Source organism: Myotis yumanensis, unplaced genomic scaffold (genome assembly GCF_028538775.1).
Source record: "Myotis yumanensis isolate MYYU_CA2020_CCGP unplaced genomic scaffold, mMyoYum1.0.hap1 SCAF_10, whole genome shotgun sequence".
NCBI classification, from domain to species: Eukaryota; Metazoa; Chordata; class Mammalia; order Chiroptera; family Vespertilionidae; genus Myotis; species Myotis yumanensis.
The window spans coordinates 18328406-18345480 of NW_027223761.1; the positions used below are offsets into that span (position 1 = coordinate 18328406).

The following is a 17075-nucleotide window of genomic DNA, read 5'->3' on the forward strand; positions in this document are numbered from 1 at the left end:
ACCTACAACAATCAAGGCTTAACTACAACAAGACTAAGCACAAAGCCCACAATGGGGTGCACCAAGAGTGTCCACCTCAGGTAATTGGGGATGCTGAGCCACTGGGCCCTATAGGACACCTAGCACAGAAAGCCACTCTATCAACACAGGGAAGCATAAAAAATGTGGAGACAAAGAAACAGGACACAAATGACAGAAATGGAGGAAAGCAAACTACTGGGTATAGAGTTCAAAACCACACTTTTAAGGTTTTTCAAGAACTTTCTAGAAACCGCCGATAAATTTAGTAAGACCCTCAAGAAGTCTGGTGAGACCGCCGATAAATGTAGTGAGACCCTCAAGAAATCTAGTGAGACCCTCATGGTTATGAAAAAGGACCAACTATAAATTAAGCAGATACTGACTGAAATAAATGATATTATGCAGAGTTCCAACAGCAGACTAGAGGATCGCAAGAATCAAGTCAAAGATTTGAAATACGAAGAAGCAAAAAACACCCAACTGGAAAAGCAAAATGAAAAAAGAATCCAAAAATATGAAGATAGTGTGAGGAGCCTCTGGGACAGCTTCAAGCATACCAATATCCGAATTATAGGGGTGCCAGGGAAAGAGAGAGAGCAAGATATTGAAAACCTATTTGAAGAAATAATGACAGAAAACTTCCCCTACCTGGTGAAAGAAATAGACTTACAAGTCCAGGAAGCACAGAGAACCCCAAACAAAAGGAATCCAGAGAGGACCACACCAAGACACATCATAATTAAAATGCCAAGAGCAGAAGACAAAGAGAGAATCTTAAAAGCAGCAAGAGAAAGACAGTCAGTTACCTACAAGGGAGTACCCATATGACTATCAGCTGATTTCTCAACAGAAACTTTGCAGGCCAGAAGGGAGTGGCAAGAAATATTCAAAGTGATGAATGCCAAGAACCTACAACCAAGTTTACTTTATCCAGCAAAGCTATCATTCAGAATTGAAGGTCAGATAAAGAGCTTCACAGATAAGAAAAAACTAAAGGAGTTCATCACCACCAAACCAGTATTATATGAAATGCTGAAAGGTATCCTTTAAGAAGAGAAAGAAGAAGAAAAAGGTAAAGATACAAATTATGAACAACAAATACACATCTATCAATAAGTGAGTCTAAAAATCAAGTGAATAAATAATCTGATGAACAGAATAAACTGGTGATTATAATAGAATCAGGAGCATAGAAAGGGAGTGGACTGACTATTCTTGGGAAGGAAAGGGGTATGGAGAATGTGGGAAGAAACTAGACAAAAATCGTGCACCTATGTATGAGGACAGTGGAGGGGGGTGAGGGTGGAGGGTGGGGTGGGAACCGGTGGAGGTGAGCTATGGGGGGGAAAAAGAGGAACAACTGTAATAATCTGAATAATAAAGATTTAATTAAAAAAATAAACATAGCAATACAATAAAATATACAGTAGGTTTGCATTTTAATGGAATTGAAAGGTTCTAGAAGCATGCATCTCTATTTTTGTTTGTGGACACAGCCCAGGTTTTTACTCACATTTTATTCCACATATTACAATCTACAGCAGAAACATTTATATCTACTATAATTCCCAATGGAGTGCTCACCATAAAAGTTTGAATTTTACTTTTTGGTAATACAACTCTTACATATAACTTTTTGTAAGTACAGTGTGTGTCATTCCTTAACTCTAATACTGCTATAGCTCTTCATGACTGCATGCACTTTGCACTGACATTTTATTCATGTTTCATTTATCCTTCAAAATCAAATAAATACATTATCGCTAGGCACTATATTTAAAGATCTTTCATTTACCCAATACCATCATGCAATCATTAACAAATATATTTTGAATTAAAAGTGGTTAATAAATAATGAACTTATGAAATAAATTGCATAGATAATATTATTTCATGAATGTTGTCTAATCCATAAAACCTGATATGATTAGTTGTTCTCATTTTAATAATATATCTGAGATGAAAAATTAAAAAATTCAAATTAAATAGTATAAATTATTATAAAATACTAGAGGTCCAGTGCACAAAATTCATGTATTGGGTGGGGCTGTTTCCCTCAGTTCAGCCTGCACCCTCTCCCATCTGGGATCCTTGAGGTAAATCCAACTGCCTATTTAGGACTGATCCCAGTGGGCTTGGGTCTAAGCAGGCAGTCGGACATCCCTCTCACAATCTAAGACTGCTGGCTCCCAACCGCTCGCCTGCCTGCCTTGCCTGATCACCTCATAACCACTCCACTGGCAGCCTGATAAATGACTTACTGCTCCCCTGCTGGCCTGATCGCCCCAACTGCCCTCCCATGCTGACCCGATTGCCCCAAACTGCCCTCCCCTGCAAGCCTGGTCACCCTTAAGTGCTCTCCCCTACAGGCCTGGATCCCTAACTGCCCTCCCCTGCTGGCCTGATCGCCCACTACTGCACTGCCCGGAAGGCCCTCTTGGGGGAGGCCATCTTGTATGTTGGAGTGATGGTCATTTTCCATATTACCTCTTTATTGTATAGCATAATGAGTAAACAGTTGCTTTCCAATAGTCAAATACTGAATTATTGTCTTAAAGTTTTTAGTTCTCTTTTTAAGATTTAAAGAGCTGTGAAAATTAATATAGATAGAGCTACTTCAAAATAAAGTCAGTGTTGCCGTCCCAAAGGAACATGACTTATAGTCCTCAAACCTTTAGAATGTTTGACTGGGATAAATAGCCTTTAAACTGGGCCAAAGCAACACTGTATTCCAAGTGTTTTCAGAGCTAACAGGGAAGCAGACATCCTCACTACAGACTGAAAATTAAAGACAATCTTAGAAGTAGCACTACCATGTATAGCTAATGATATACATGCTGAGGAATAAGGATGTCATGGTGGCCTTGAGAAAATGGATTACTTAATTTGTATTAAACATGCATTAGCCACTGATTTGAATGCATAATCTGTCCCCCCTTCCTATTTCAGGTTTGGTCTAATCAGAACTTATCTCATACATGGTAGTGCTAATTCTAAGATTATCTTTAATTTGTTATATACCAATTATACCTCAATTAGAAAAATAAAAAGGTTTTTATGCCAGAACCGGTTTGGCTCAGTGGATAGAGCATCGGCCTGCGGACTGAAGGGTCCCGGGTTCAATTCCGGTCAAGGGCATGTACCTTGGTTGCGGGCACATCCCCAGTGCGGGGCGTGCAGGAGGCAGCTGATCGATGTTTCTCTCTCATCGATGTTTCTGGCTCTCTATCCCTCTCCCTTCCTCTCTGTAAAAAATCAATAAAATATATTTTTTTTTAAAAAGGTTTTTATGTGTCTTTTACATATTATAAATACTTTATAACAAGTCCAAACTATGAATTTCTATAGGTGCAGTTTGGCTGCCCCTTTAGAAATTTCTTCCTTGGCTCATTAGCATCAACAGAAATTCCTTCTATTTGTGTAATTATGCCTCTTCCCTTTTACATAAATAACCCTTGCCTCTATCTCACAACCCCAAACACTATTTGGGTTTCTGTATTAATCAGTGCTACCCAAGTAGCTATTTTCTCTAATCTCAAATAAATGCTGTTACCTCTCACTTTAGCTTTTTATTTTTAAGGTTAACAGAAACCCATCTCCCCCAAAAAGAATAAGGTGGTTTGGAAAGGGAAGGTTAGAAAGAAAACAAAGAAAATGTTTTGAAGCAAATAAAAGTACAAAGAGTTTAAAAAAAAAAAGATGACAGAGAAATTAGAAATTCCATGTTTGTATACTATTTTGCACCTACTATTTTAAGAAAAAATTACTTCTAAAAATATGTTTTAGTGAAAACAATCATAGAATTAGTCTTTAAAGTAGCATATATATTTTTCTATAGTAAGTCATAGAAGCAGATATAAAGAAAGATAAACCAGTGTCTTTTCTTATTAAAAGGTATTTGGTCCAAATTAGTTTCAGTTATTTACCCGATTAATTACTAACACAAACATGCTGTACTTATGTAGGATTCTATGATCTCCAAAGTGTTTTATCATCAGTTCCGTTTCAATTTCCTGTATCATAATGAAGGTGAGAAATCCAAATTTTCAGCTTTGATTAGAGTGCAAATTTTAAGCTTAAATTCATCTTCTTTACATGATGAGTATGTTGAATCTTGATTCTCAGAGTTCTACAATAAATGAAAAATATCAATACAAAAATAAGAGTGACATAAAATAATTCATCCACTTTCTTTCATATTTAGTTATAGCTGCTTTTTTATTTGTTATGTAGTTTTTCTTTACTGAATAAAAAGTTATTTCTTTTGAGTTACATATTACATTATTTTTGTAATGGATCCAAACAATAAATAAAAATATAATAAATAAATCAGAAATTATTTGAAATCCTGCCACTATGAATAAGCCAATATTTTCTTTTTCTTTTTTAAATATATTTGTATTGATTTCAGAGAGGCAAGGAGAGGGAGAGAGAGAGAGAAACATCAATGATGAGAGAATATCATTGATAGGCTGCCTCCTGCCTACTGGTAATTGAGCCCGCAATCCAGGCATGTGCCCTTGACTGAAATGCAACCTGGAACCCTTCAGTCCGCAAGCCAATGCTCTATCCACTGAGCAAAACTGGCTAGGGCAAACCAATATTTTCTAAAAAACATAGAACAGAGTAGTTGGTGGTTGCCAGAGGCAGGGTTGGGTGGGTAAAAGAATGAAGGCAGGCAAAAGATAGAAACTTGGAGTCATAAGATCAATAAATCAGAGGATGTGACCTAGGTGGCTTTCTATATAATAAAAGCCTAAGCAACTGTCAAGGTGAAATGACCACAATAACCAGTCACTATGATGTGCACTGACCACCAGGTGGCAGATGCTCAACACACTAGCTGCCTCTTGGTGGTCTGTGTGCTCCCACAGGGGGAGTGCCACTCAGCCAGAAGCTTGGCTCAGCCTGGCAAGAGCATTGGCGGTGGCAGGAGACTCTCCCACTTCTGCGGCAGCGCTAAGGAGCAGTAAGCTAAGGAGCAAGGGCTCCAGGACTGCGAGAGGATACAGGCCAGGCTGAGGTACCCCTGCCATCCCAACCCCATGAACAAATTTTGTGCACTGAGCCTCTAATAGTTTATAATACTGTATTGCATATATGAAAGTTGCTAGGTGAGTAGGTCTTAAAGTCCTCATCATAAAAAAATAATGTTTCATAACTATATATGGCAATGGATGTTATGTAGATTTATTGCAGTGATCACTTCACAATATAGATGACCATCAATTCATTATCTTGTACACCAGAAACCAATATAATGTTATATATCAATTATACCTCAATTAGAAAAAAAGAGTGTTATTTTTTTGTTTTACATATTATAATTTCTTTGTAACAAGTCTTAAATCTAAATAAAACTATAATGACTAAATCAGAAATTGTTTGAAAATCTACACTGTGAGGAAGGCAATATTCTCTTCTTGTCCACATCCTCCCAGATACTCCCAATGTGAATACACAACCACTACTGACAAGCTCATGCAAAATGCTACATGAGGTTATGGAGTTCTATCCTTCTTTGTTTTATAAACATAGAGCTATGACTTACACACATGTGCATTCTTTCTCACATGTCAGCAAAGCTTGGGATGTCCTCAGAGAAGTGGATCTGATCCATTGTCTTGAGATGCTCTGCAGTGCTGCTGCTGCAGATGTTTTCCAGTGTGTTCGTGGGTTCCAGCTGAGAGGGTCTTCCCTTTGCTTCCAGCTTGCTTTTGCACAACAAAAAGCCTTTAATAAGCATTCTTAAACAAACACATGTAATGCTCATTCTTGGGCAAATATTATTTTACCACTTGAGGTTACTTTGATAAAGATTTTTTAAATTAAAAGGATAACTATTTTGATTTTACTTTCAAAAGAAAAAAAACCCCACCAAATTATTGCCCCCAAATGATACAGAAATTATTCCAGACGATTCACATAAAAGCATTTTAATGAAAAGACTATTTAGGTGGTGTATTACTTTCTTTGATCTACTGTAACAAATTACTACAGATTGAGTGACTTAACACAGCAAAATTAGGTCTCTCACAGTTCTAGAATTCAGAGTCCCAAATCACAGTGTTGGCAGGTTCTCACTCCCTCTGAAGGCTTTCAGGAAGAATCTTTCCTGTTTCTTCCAGCATTTGTTGGCTCTGATCTTCTTGTCTGTATGGTACTTGGGTGCATCCCTCCAATCTCTGCCTCAATCTTCACATGGTTTTCTCTGTGTCTCTATCTGTTTACTAAACCTCTATGCCTTTGTGTCTCATAAGGACACTGGTCATGGGATTTAGTGTCCACCTTAAGTCAGGATGATCTTATTTCCTTAATTTGTTGCAACTACAAAGGCCTTTTATTTTTTCCAAATAAGGCCACATTATCAAGTTCTAGATATATATGGTCCGATATTCAACCCAATACACATTGATATGGATAGTTTGGAGTAAAAATTTCAGATACTTCTAATACTAAGTAGATATCACTGAAGCAAAGCTCAAAGTTGTAAGGGGAGGGATAATGTTATCAGAGACAGTTAGTGCTGGGATAATAGAGGGGACACCCTCAAGGTTGTAGTCATAAAGCACCATGGACAGTGACAGGAGTTAGAAACATGAAAAATGCAAAAAACCAACCAACCAACCAACCAACAAACGAATAGAAAACACACACACACACACACACACACACACACACACACACTAGCATTGCCAAGCTTCCACCATCTCAGCTGCTACTGGTTTTCCCTCATTGGCCAAATATAATCACAATATAGTAGAGGTAAGTAAATATATCTGTAAAATGGGGAGGTTAAAGAATATATATCATGAACATGAATCTAATCTCTGGTTATGTAACACACTCAGATAAATATCATTGTATTGCTCAGCTGATCTCTTTCCTCATTATTTCATAGTGAGAGGAAAGATGAATCTTCAAATTTGATTATTACAATTGAGATAATTTGTGCTCTGATTACACAGAAGCCCTTTAGTTAACTCTATGAAATTAAACCCCCTTAACATAATGTGAGGTTGCTATGATGATATTAAAGATAATTACTTAAAAATGGGTGGGGTGGCACAAGAAAATGCAGGAACGTTTATAATACTCTCAACAATAAAAACAAATTTTAAAAAAAGTGTAGAAATTTCTGAAAGCAACAATATAGGAATGAAGCTAGATTTTTTTCCTGTTGTATCTATGTGATAAATATATAAACAAACCTGATAGCAAGTTCAAGTCTTTGAGTCATTGGAAGAACTTAGTTGCTAGATTTTTCAGTGCCATCGTGATGTCTTTGTTCCTCAGAGTATATATAATGGGGTTCAATGTTGGGATCAAAATGGTGTAGAAAAGGGAGATCAGTTTCCCAATTCCTTCAGATTGATTTGCTTTGGGCTGTAAATAAGTGATAGTAGCCGTTCCATAGAATAAGACTACAACAATCAGGTGAGATGAACAGGTGGAGAAGGCTTTAGCCCTCCCTCTGGCTGAAGACAATTTCAGAATGCTGGAAATAATTTTGCCATACGAGACAACAATCAACAGAAATGGAACCATGATAAATACCACTGCAACTACATAGACTGCTAACTCATTAACAAATGTGTCCCCACAAGCTAGCTTGAGTACTGGGGGGATGTCACAGAAGAAATGATTAATTGTGTTAGACCCACAAAAGGGCAGAGAGAAAACCTGGCATGTTTGGCCAACCATGACTGGAACTCCACTGACCCAGGAGGCAGTCACCAGCTGGACACAGACCTTGTGGTTCATGACCAGAGGGTAGTGCAGAGGGTTACAAATGGCCACGTAGCGGTCATAGGCCATCACGGTCAGGAGGAGACACTCTGAGCCTCCAAACATCAGGACAAAACACATCTGTGTAGCACAAGCAAGCAAAGAAATGTTTCCTTCCTGGGTCACAAGGTCCATGAGCATTCTTGGGATAGTGACTGTTACGTAACAGATTTCTAGAAAGGAAAAATTGCTGAGGAAAAAATACATGGGGGTCTGGAGAGCAGGCTCAATTTTTGTTACCAGTATTATGATGCTGTTGCATATGAGGATAGTCAGATAGATGACTAAAAATATCCCAAAAAGAATCCATTGGATATTGGGAATGTCAGAAAACCCCAAAAGAACAAATTCCATCATTGCAGTGAAATTTGAGTTTCCCGTGTTTAATCTGTTCTCCATCTGCAAATATGGTAAATTCAAGATGGTTAATTCATTGATGTTCTTGAACCACATCTCCCTGGTTTTTTAATTGGGTTAAATGCATGAAAGTATTTCTATAAACTCTAAAATTATTTCCATCATTACCTTGCTCTATTTCTAGGAAATGGTATTTGAAACTTCATAAATGAACTGATAAGCAATTAAAATAAATCCAAGAAATAAGATCCTAATGTATTTTATACTTAAGAGAAAAGATATCAAAAGGAAATGAGAAGTGTGCATTGTTATTTAGAGCTTATTGTGCAATAATAATATTTAATCATTGCAACACTTTTAAGAGTGGATTTATGGTGCAGGCTTTTTCTTTTATTTTTTTCTTTTTATTTTTTTTTAATTTCCTACAGTTTTACATATGTCTCCTTTTTCCCCAGTTGACACCCCCTGCCCCCAGTGGTGCAGGCTTTTTCTATTGTTTTTGTTTGGGTTCATCATTTTTAGTCTCTATTGATTGACTGAGTCCATCTTCTTTAAATGTAAACTTTTCTCTTACAGTTTTTCTTTATTCTTATTCAAAGTGAGCTTTAAGTCTTCCCAATTATATAATCAATGAGAATCAACTTTCTTAAAACAAACCTTTTTTTAAGTTTGGGAATAATATATTTAATATTAATGTTCTACTTTATGTACCACACCTATCACTTAGGCTAAGTACAAAAAACAATTCTATCATCCTGTTAAATAACTTTCCCTATTAACATCTCATATACAGTGTATACAATTTATGATAAATATAAATAAATGAACCTTTAACTCAGTCAAGAAATATGGCTCATTCACCCACAATTGAAACCAAATACAATTCTCTTTTTCTCTTTTCCCTTCATAATTTTTTTAATAAAATATAACTTTGATTAATCCTAATTATTTGCTCTGGACATGTAAATAGTTGGAACATATGAATGAAACTAAACACGCACACACACACACACACACACACACACACACAAATCTTGCTTTAGTTTATGTTAAAGTACTCTAGTATCAGACAGTCAACACAGTCTGATAATTTCTATTTCACTTTATTAATATTTTATTTGTAACTTTCCAAAACAAATATTATGTTTTCCTATCTCATCAAATCTACTACACCTATTGCCACCTTCTAGCCCCATCAGCTGTTTTTGCCTTATAATTTGTTAAATAAAATTGATAGGACATTTTCTATTTCACATATTTCCAATTTTACTTTATAATTAAGAAAGTTAAAAACTGCATGATTTATCCTAAGTAATTATTCATTTTCAGATAAAGATCCTAGAATTTCATGCTTCCCTGTTTTATTCTTTGTATGCTGATCCTCAAGTTTATGACTATCTTTAAATTAAATAAGCTTAAAACACAATTATAGCTTACCTTTATGGATTTGTGAGTGTAGGTGCTTTCTAATCTGTAAACTTTCTAAGTTCCTTGGTGTCAGTCACGGTAACTCTACAATTCTTGCTAGCTTCACGCTGGCTGTTCTTAAGTAGGTAGGAAGTAGCCATGCTCACCCTGGGGGACATCTTTCTCCCGTGTACCAATTTAATTTCTAGGTGACTGCTTCTGTTTGGCAATCATCCGGGTTTATCACTTGACACTGCTTTCTCTGTAGATGACCTGTCTTCTTCAACCCCTTCTTGGCATAAAGCTTCCCAGTATGGGGTGGCCCCTGGGTGAAGAAATACCACTTAATCACCTAGTTTTACTTTCAAGATCAAGTTAAAAATCCTTCTATGTATTGTATTTCAGATCCTTCATAATTGGTGTGGATTGCTTTTCTTTATTTATTCCTATAATTCGTACATATCTAGAGCATCCACAATTTAAGAAAAATGTGCACATGTTTTGTCACATGGACATGGCACACTTCCTCTCTTCCATGCATTGGGCGGTTAGATCCCTTTTCAGAAGTGTAAGTCTGTGTCCCTAGATTAACTGTTGTGGAAAGTAGAGCTTTTCGTGTGTGCTGATAAAATTCTGGATGATTTTATTCATGTTATGAACAAAGGGAATATATTGAAATGATTCTGAGACACAGACAACAGCATGGTGTTACCAGAAGGAAGGAGGGTGGGGGTTAGTAAAGGATAAAGGAAAGTCAAATATATGGTGACAGAAGATTTGGCTTTGGGTGGTGGGCACATAGTGCAATATACAGATGATGTATGTTAGAATTGTACACTTGACACCTACATAATCATTAACCAATGTTACCCCAATAGATTTAATTAAAAATAAATTAAATTTAAAAATGCAGTATCTTGGAAGCAGCATAAAGTGAAGTGTAATTAAAAAATGTTAGCCACTCAGAAATAAGCATTGTCCTGGCTGGTGGTGCTTAGTAGTTAGAGCATTGGCCTGTACACCCAAGGGCCACAGGTTGATTCCAGGTCAAGGGGTTTTGGGTTCACTCCATTGGGGCACAGTGTGAGGCACCCAGTCAATGTGTTTTTCCCACAGAGATGTTCCTCTTCTTCCTTCCCTTCCAATGTCTCTGAAAAGCAATGGAAAAATATCCAAAGTGTTATTCAAAGTGGTTATAAGATTTTACTCTCCTGTCAGCAGGTGTGAGAAGAACGATTGCTTGACCCACTTGCCAACATTTGGCATTGTTGGAGTGTTCAACATTTGCCATTCTAATGGTTGGTTGTGATGCTTCATTAAGTTTTGATTGCATTTCTTAATGACTAAAGATGTGCATATTTTATATACTTACTGTCTATATGTTTTTTGATGAAGTGTTCATTCAGTCCATTAGCTCTTTTTTTTTTTTTTTTTACTGGGTTGTCTTATTATTATTGGGGCAAGTATTCATTGTATATTCTTGTCATAAATCCTTGGTCAGAAATCCAGGGTGGGGCCAAAGTAAGTTTATGTTGTGAGTACAGGAAACATAGTATTTATTCTTGTATTTTTATTTTTAATTACTGTATTGTTTTCCATATGAATAATTGTAAACCTACTTTTTTCCCACCCTATATGTATGAAGAATATATTCCCCTTCTCTCTGGTTTACCTTTGTATCTCTTAATGCCATGCTTTGAAGAAAAATATGTTAATTTTAGTATAATAAAATGTGTTTTTATGAATTATGCTGTAGCACTTTATGGACTCTAGAAACCTGTTCAAAGATTGCCTTCATGAGAGGTATTCTAACGGTGAATAAGTATGACCTCCTGACCTGCCTTGACACATTCCCCTGGGAAAATTTGGAAAGGCTTTCTTCATTTCAATGCCTCTTCCCATTGTTCTGTGGAATCAGCAGAGATAAAACTGCCAATAAGTTAACATTTTATGTCTAGTGTTTTGCAGCTCAAGTGATCATCTTCATATGGGACCCACCTGAGCCATACCTGTGCTTCTCACCCAAGAATTCACGCTGACCCTGGGAAGCCCACCTTTCTCCATGGCGCTAACATGGATAGGGCAATCCCCAGGACTAAACAAGGGTTTCACCATTTTCATGGCCCTTCTGTGACTATTCGTATTTCTTTCATCTTCCTCTAACTGGATTTCTAGTGTGTAATGTCTGATATAAAATCCTAAGGTTACACATTTTATAAGGAAATAGAATTCTGATGTTCATATGTTGACTGAACACAGAACTTAGAATGCAGGCATTGTGTACACCAATACCCACCCTGTCTTCCATGCTTCAGATACTTTTATTTTTTTTATTTTTTTAAAATATATTTTATTGATTTTTTACAGAGAGGAAGGGAGAGGGATAGAGAGCTAGAAACATTGATGAGAGAGAAACATCAATCAGCTGCCTCCTGCACACCTCCTACTGGGGATGTGCCTGCAACCAAGGTACATGCCCTTGACCGGAATCGAACCTGGGACCCTTCAGTCCGCAGGCTGACCCTTCAGTCCGCAGGCTGACACTCTATCCACTGAGCCAAACCGGTGAGGGCCAGATACTTTTAATAGTTTCAGTATTCCATACATAATAGTCTGATCTTATTTGGGGAGAACACAGCTCTAGAGATTACATTGATAAAAATATATTAAGAAGCAATCCCCAGTAATTTTGATAGCTCTTTTACACAGAATTTAAGACTATCTCTAAGATCTATTTACTTATGATATTTTATAATCTCTTTTATATAAAGGACATAACTATATTTTCTTATAATTGGATACTTTATGACCTTTTTTAAAGTCTTTTTTTTTCAAATTTTCTCTTTAAGCTGTGGTTTTAATGCTAGGGAGAAATTGTACAGAAATTATGTTATATGTATTCTCTCATCACCTTCTAAAGAGCTCTGATGATGGATGTGATTGGAGAGATGAAGAAGGTATAAGTGAGTGAAGGCATTCTGTGTTTTGAAAGGAACATCATGGGGAACTTGGTGAGGTAACCCAAGATCCTGGAAAGGTTGGCGCTAATTTTACAGAATGCAGGATTATGTGGAGGAAAAGAGACATCGGGAGTACAGAGATGACTAATATGTGTTTTTTCTCATTTTGCTTCTCTAGCATTCAAATTTATATCTTCCTATCTTCTCACACAGCGATGCCTTTGTCATTAAGGCCCTATAAAGTTTCTTTAAAAAAAGAAAGGAAAATTGCTGATTTGTGCCTCAGTGAGAGAGCTAGAAGTGAGAAAAGTGATTCTCACACATCCCAGGTGTAAAGTTTTAGTATCCTTATTACTAAAAGCCTAAGTGGTCGTCACACCATGATGCCATCACACCGTCACAAGATGGCTGCACACACAGGTGGGCGGGGCTGGGCTTGATGCTGCGTGCGTGGCATGGAGCCTGCCTGGGAGTCCTGCCTCCTCCAGGCTCCCAGGCAGGTCCCCCGGGTTCATGAGGCGAGGCCTGCCTGGGGGTCTGGCAAGGCCTGCCTGGTAGTCCCCCAGATTCGCACGGTGAGGCCTGCCAGGGGGTCCTGGGAGTCCTGCCTCCCAGCTCTACTCGGCACGGAGTCAAGACCCCTGGCTCCAGCCTACCTCTTTGGGGCAATTTATTGAGGAGCCCCGGATGGGTGGGCAGGGTCTACCTCTTTGGGACAACCAATCCTGGGGCTCCCGCACTGTGACAGGGCACAGGCCAGGCTGGAAGACCCCCCACCCCCCGAGGACGAATTTCGCGCACTGGGCCTCTAGTTTTTATATAAACATCCTTGTTTCAATTACTGAAATACCTTTATTTTTCTCACCTCCAGAATTTTTATTATTTTTTCTATGCATTTAGAACTTGTAAAACAAAACTACAATCAAGTCTTTTAATTAATACAATAAAAGTAAAGGCAGTTATTTGGCATTCTAGAGGAAAACTAAATTCTGGAACTAAGTGTGCCCCTTTTTGCATATATGAATTCATCTTACCGAATTAGCTGATGAATCACCTATAAAAACAGGTGGAATGTCAACTTTCTTTAATGCATCAACTTACTGTTGTTGGATTCTAATTCTTCCTTGCTTTCCATGACCGTGCTTGATTTTAATACAATTAGTGATCATGAGCGGATAAAACATCAATAGTTATACCTTTGCTGCAAAGTTAATTCAATACCTATTATTTTTCAGACAACGTGTTGGGCTCTGGTGATACAAAGATGAATATTCTTTTTTTTTTCTTGATGAAAAATAAAATGTAGGAAATATTCTGGAATCTTAGAGAACAATGACAGCAACAACCTTTAATCACTCCACTATGTTATTTCAAATATTTCAATACCTTGAACTGAGTTTTGAGTTAATTTGCTATTTAAAAATAAAAGCATAGTTTATTTTATGTGAGATACAAATACAATATCACTCATCCAGAATACTTGAGATTCTTAGCAATATTGGAGAAGAACCAAAATTAATGTCTGGAGTCTGTGATAAATAAGAAACACATTTAGGGAAGCTACATTTTAAAGTCATAGAACAATCCATGCTGATAGGAATTTTCTTAATGCCACCCTAACATCTTTGTTTCTCAGGCAATATATCATGGGGTTCAACACTGGTATCACAACGGTGTAAAAAAGAGAAATAAATTTGTCCATCCCTGCTGAATAACTGGACTTTGGTCTCAAATATGAAATCATGCCTGATCCAAAGAATAAAGCCACAACCATGAGGTGGGAAGAGCAAGTGGAGAAGGCCTTGGCTTGCCCAGTTGCCGATGGCAGTGTCAGGATGGTGGAGATAACTTTCACATAAGATCCAAGAATCAACATGAAAGGAATAGTGACAAGTAGAACAGCAAGAACATAAATCAACATCTCTATCATAGAAGTGTCCCCGCAGGCAAGCCTAACTATTGGTGGTATGTCACAGAAAAAGTGATTCAACTGGTGAGATCCACAGAAGGGTAGAGAGAAAATCTGGTAGGTGAGCCCTATGTGCACTGGAATTCCTGTCATCCAACAACCAGCTGCCAAATGGATGCACAGTCTATTGTTCATGATGAAAGGGTAAAGTAATGGCTTGCAAATGGCAACATACCTGTCATATGCCATTGCAGTCAGAATAAAGCACTCAGTGCCTCCCAAGACCAGAAAGAAATACATTTGAGTAGCACAGGCCAGAAAGGAAATACTTCTATTTTGTCTACAAAGATCTATTAACAATCTGGGGACAGTGACTGACACATAACATATTTCCAAGGAAGAAAAGTTCCCAAGGAAAAAATACATGGGATTCTGAAGGGAATGATCAGCCTTGATTATTAGAACAATGAGGCTATTTCCCATCAGAATAATCACATAGATGCTCAAAAACACCCCAAAAAGGAATCCTTGCAGGTCAGGAACATCAGAAAAGCCAAGCAGGATAAAACCCATCAATGTAGTGTGGTTTTCCCATGGGGGATTTTGTCCTGTAGATTCCATGTACGAACAAAACAGTCCCAGTGGAGAAGTCCCTTCAATTCACTGGCATGGGATAGATAATCCAGGTTTTTGTTTGTTGGTTTTGTACTTTTGTTAATATATTTGAAATCCAATATCTTAAAATTCTGATATGGCAAAGCAGAAAACAATGTTAAACTGTATTTTTCCTGTTCATATTAACAACATGGAAAAATGAAGAACACTGCAAAACAGACATGTCGGGTAGCTTAGTCTTGGGGTAAGAACTTCTCGAGGTAACTTGTGAGAAATGTTTCTCCTTCCCGCCCAATCTGCTCTATGATTGCTTTTTATTTGCATTTTTGTCTGCCTAGCACCTGCTGGTTTACAGTCTGTTTAGATGATTTTTTTCATCATGTTTGGTTTTATGTTTCCTCTGTGAACTTCATCTCAGATGACTGAAGGGCAAGGTCATCAGAAGACACCAGTGCAATCCCAGTTCAGGCCAGCCTGGGCCACATCAGATCTGGTAAAGAGACATAGACACTCATCAGAAAAGTAAGAAATATAGGCTTGTTCCATCATCAAAAGATTCCACTTAAATACCCCAGAAACTTATATGAGTAATAACATATCACAGCAAGTCTTATGTTCATTTGAATTTTAGAATGTGAAATAAAGATATAAGAATTTGCTTTAATATGTCCTCAGCCCTGCCATGACCCCCAACAATCTTAACAGCTTTACTTATATTCTGAACCTTAGGTATACTTTAGAAGTAATTAGCTAACTTTAGGGCTTTATGGGATAATTAAACAAAGAAAAGGTAAAATAAAATGTGTAAGGAAATTTGATCATATGGTTCACCCTTGACACCAGACAAAATATAAAATTTGTTTTTGTACACCTTTTTATATCTTTAATTATGTATAAGCTCTTGAATACATAATTAATATTACAAATAGAATATATATTATATATAATGCATATTTAAAATATCTGTATTTGAATAGCCATTAGAAAACACAGTGCTAAATTCAGTGTAAGTTTAGCCTAATCGGCTCCTTAAGCATTTTAGACCAAATACGTTCAGTCTTTCCTCCACAGATTTCCACCCAGCCTTCATTGGTGTTAAACCTTGACCTTTTTCACAGTGAGACACGCTCCAAGATCTACATTGTCATGAGTTTTGAAGTTTCTCTTCCATTTCCCAGACTCCAACTTCATCTCCTCTACCTACAGAATACTTTCCACTTTCAAGACCCCCAGTTCCTCTTCCCTATCACAAATCCTGAGCTACCGAAACAACTTGAATATCTACTCTTTGTTTCTTGCTTCTCACTAACCCTACATGCTTCCCTTCTTAGCTCAGTGAATTCTCTATTCTGACATTGTTAATTTTTCACTGCATACCCTAAAGACAAAAGCTCTCTCCTACCTCTTCTCTGCTATGGCTCAGAAATTTCAAGAGGAGGGATCAAGGACCTGGGGCATTTCAGATTCAAATGCTATGTTCTACAAGCGGAGAATAAGTACACTCCTCCAAGCCTTCTCTTTCCATCTCTTTGCTTTTCTGGTCTGTCTTTTTTTCCCCCATCATTTTTCACCTTTTGGTAGTTACTTCCTCATTTTAGATTTACTCAAAATTTTATATCACCTTACTTATATATGTTTTCTCTAAGTGACACCTATGAAAAAGAACTGCAACAAAAAGAGAATTGAATTTTCAGTGATTCAGATAGGTTAGATAAATGTATCAAGAAGTCAATCAATATATATTTTGCAGCATATATTGTCATTTATTATGGGTAAATACTAAGTGTCAGAATGTGTTAAACACTAAGGATGCTAATGGTAAATAGTATGAGCCCAGTTTCTGCCTTTACAGAGCTTACAGACTAGCGGTGAAGTCAGACAGGTTAGAAAGGTTATTACCCTAGAATGTGCAGCATCTACATAGGAAGGAGCGTAAGGTGTTATGGGGACACCAGGTGATTTCTTAAGGAGGTGACATTTACTCTGAGACGGGGTAAGATCTTACATATCACAGAAGC

General features: G+C 37.3%; 2 protein-coding genes across 2 annotated transcripts; both read right to left on the reverse strand.

Moving 5' to 3' along the window:
* Positions 1-7257: 7257 nt before the first annotated feature.
* On the reverse strand, positions 7258-8226 carry LOC139017901 (olfactory receptor 10AG1-like). The gene has a single exon (XM_070426515.1). The coding sequence runs from the start codon at positions 8206-8208 to the stop codon at positions 7258-7260; it is 951 nt and encodes a 316-aa protein (XP_070282616.1). The 5' UTR covers positions 8209-8226.
* A 5880-nt stretch (positions 8227-14106) lies between these two features.
* LOC139017902 (olfactory receptor 10AG1-like) lies at positions 14107-15063 on the reverse strand. The gene has a single exon (XM_070426516.1). The coding sequence runs from the start codon at positions 15061-15063 to the stop codon at positions 14107-14109; it is 957 nt and encodes a 318-aa protein (XP_070282617.1).
* Between the last annotated feature and the right edge of the window lie 2012 nt (positions 15064-17075).

Bases quoted from the DNA above. Each gene is read 5' to 3' on its own strand.
- LOC139017902 (XM_070426516.1), bottom strand. From the start codon at position 15,063: ATGGAATCTACAGGACAAAATCCCCCATGGGAAAACCACACTACATTG.
- LOC139017901 (XM_070426515.1), bottom strand. From the start codon at position 8,208: ATGGAGAACAGATTAAACACGGGAAACTCAAATTTCACTGCAATGATG.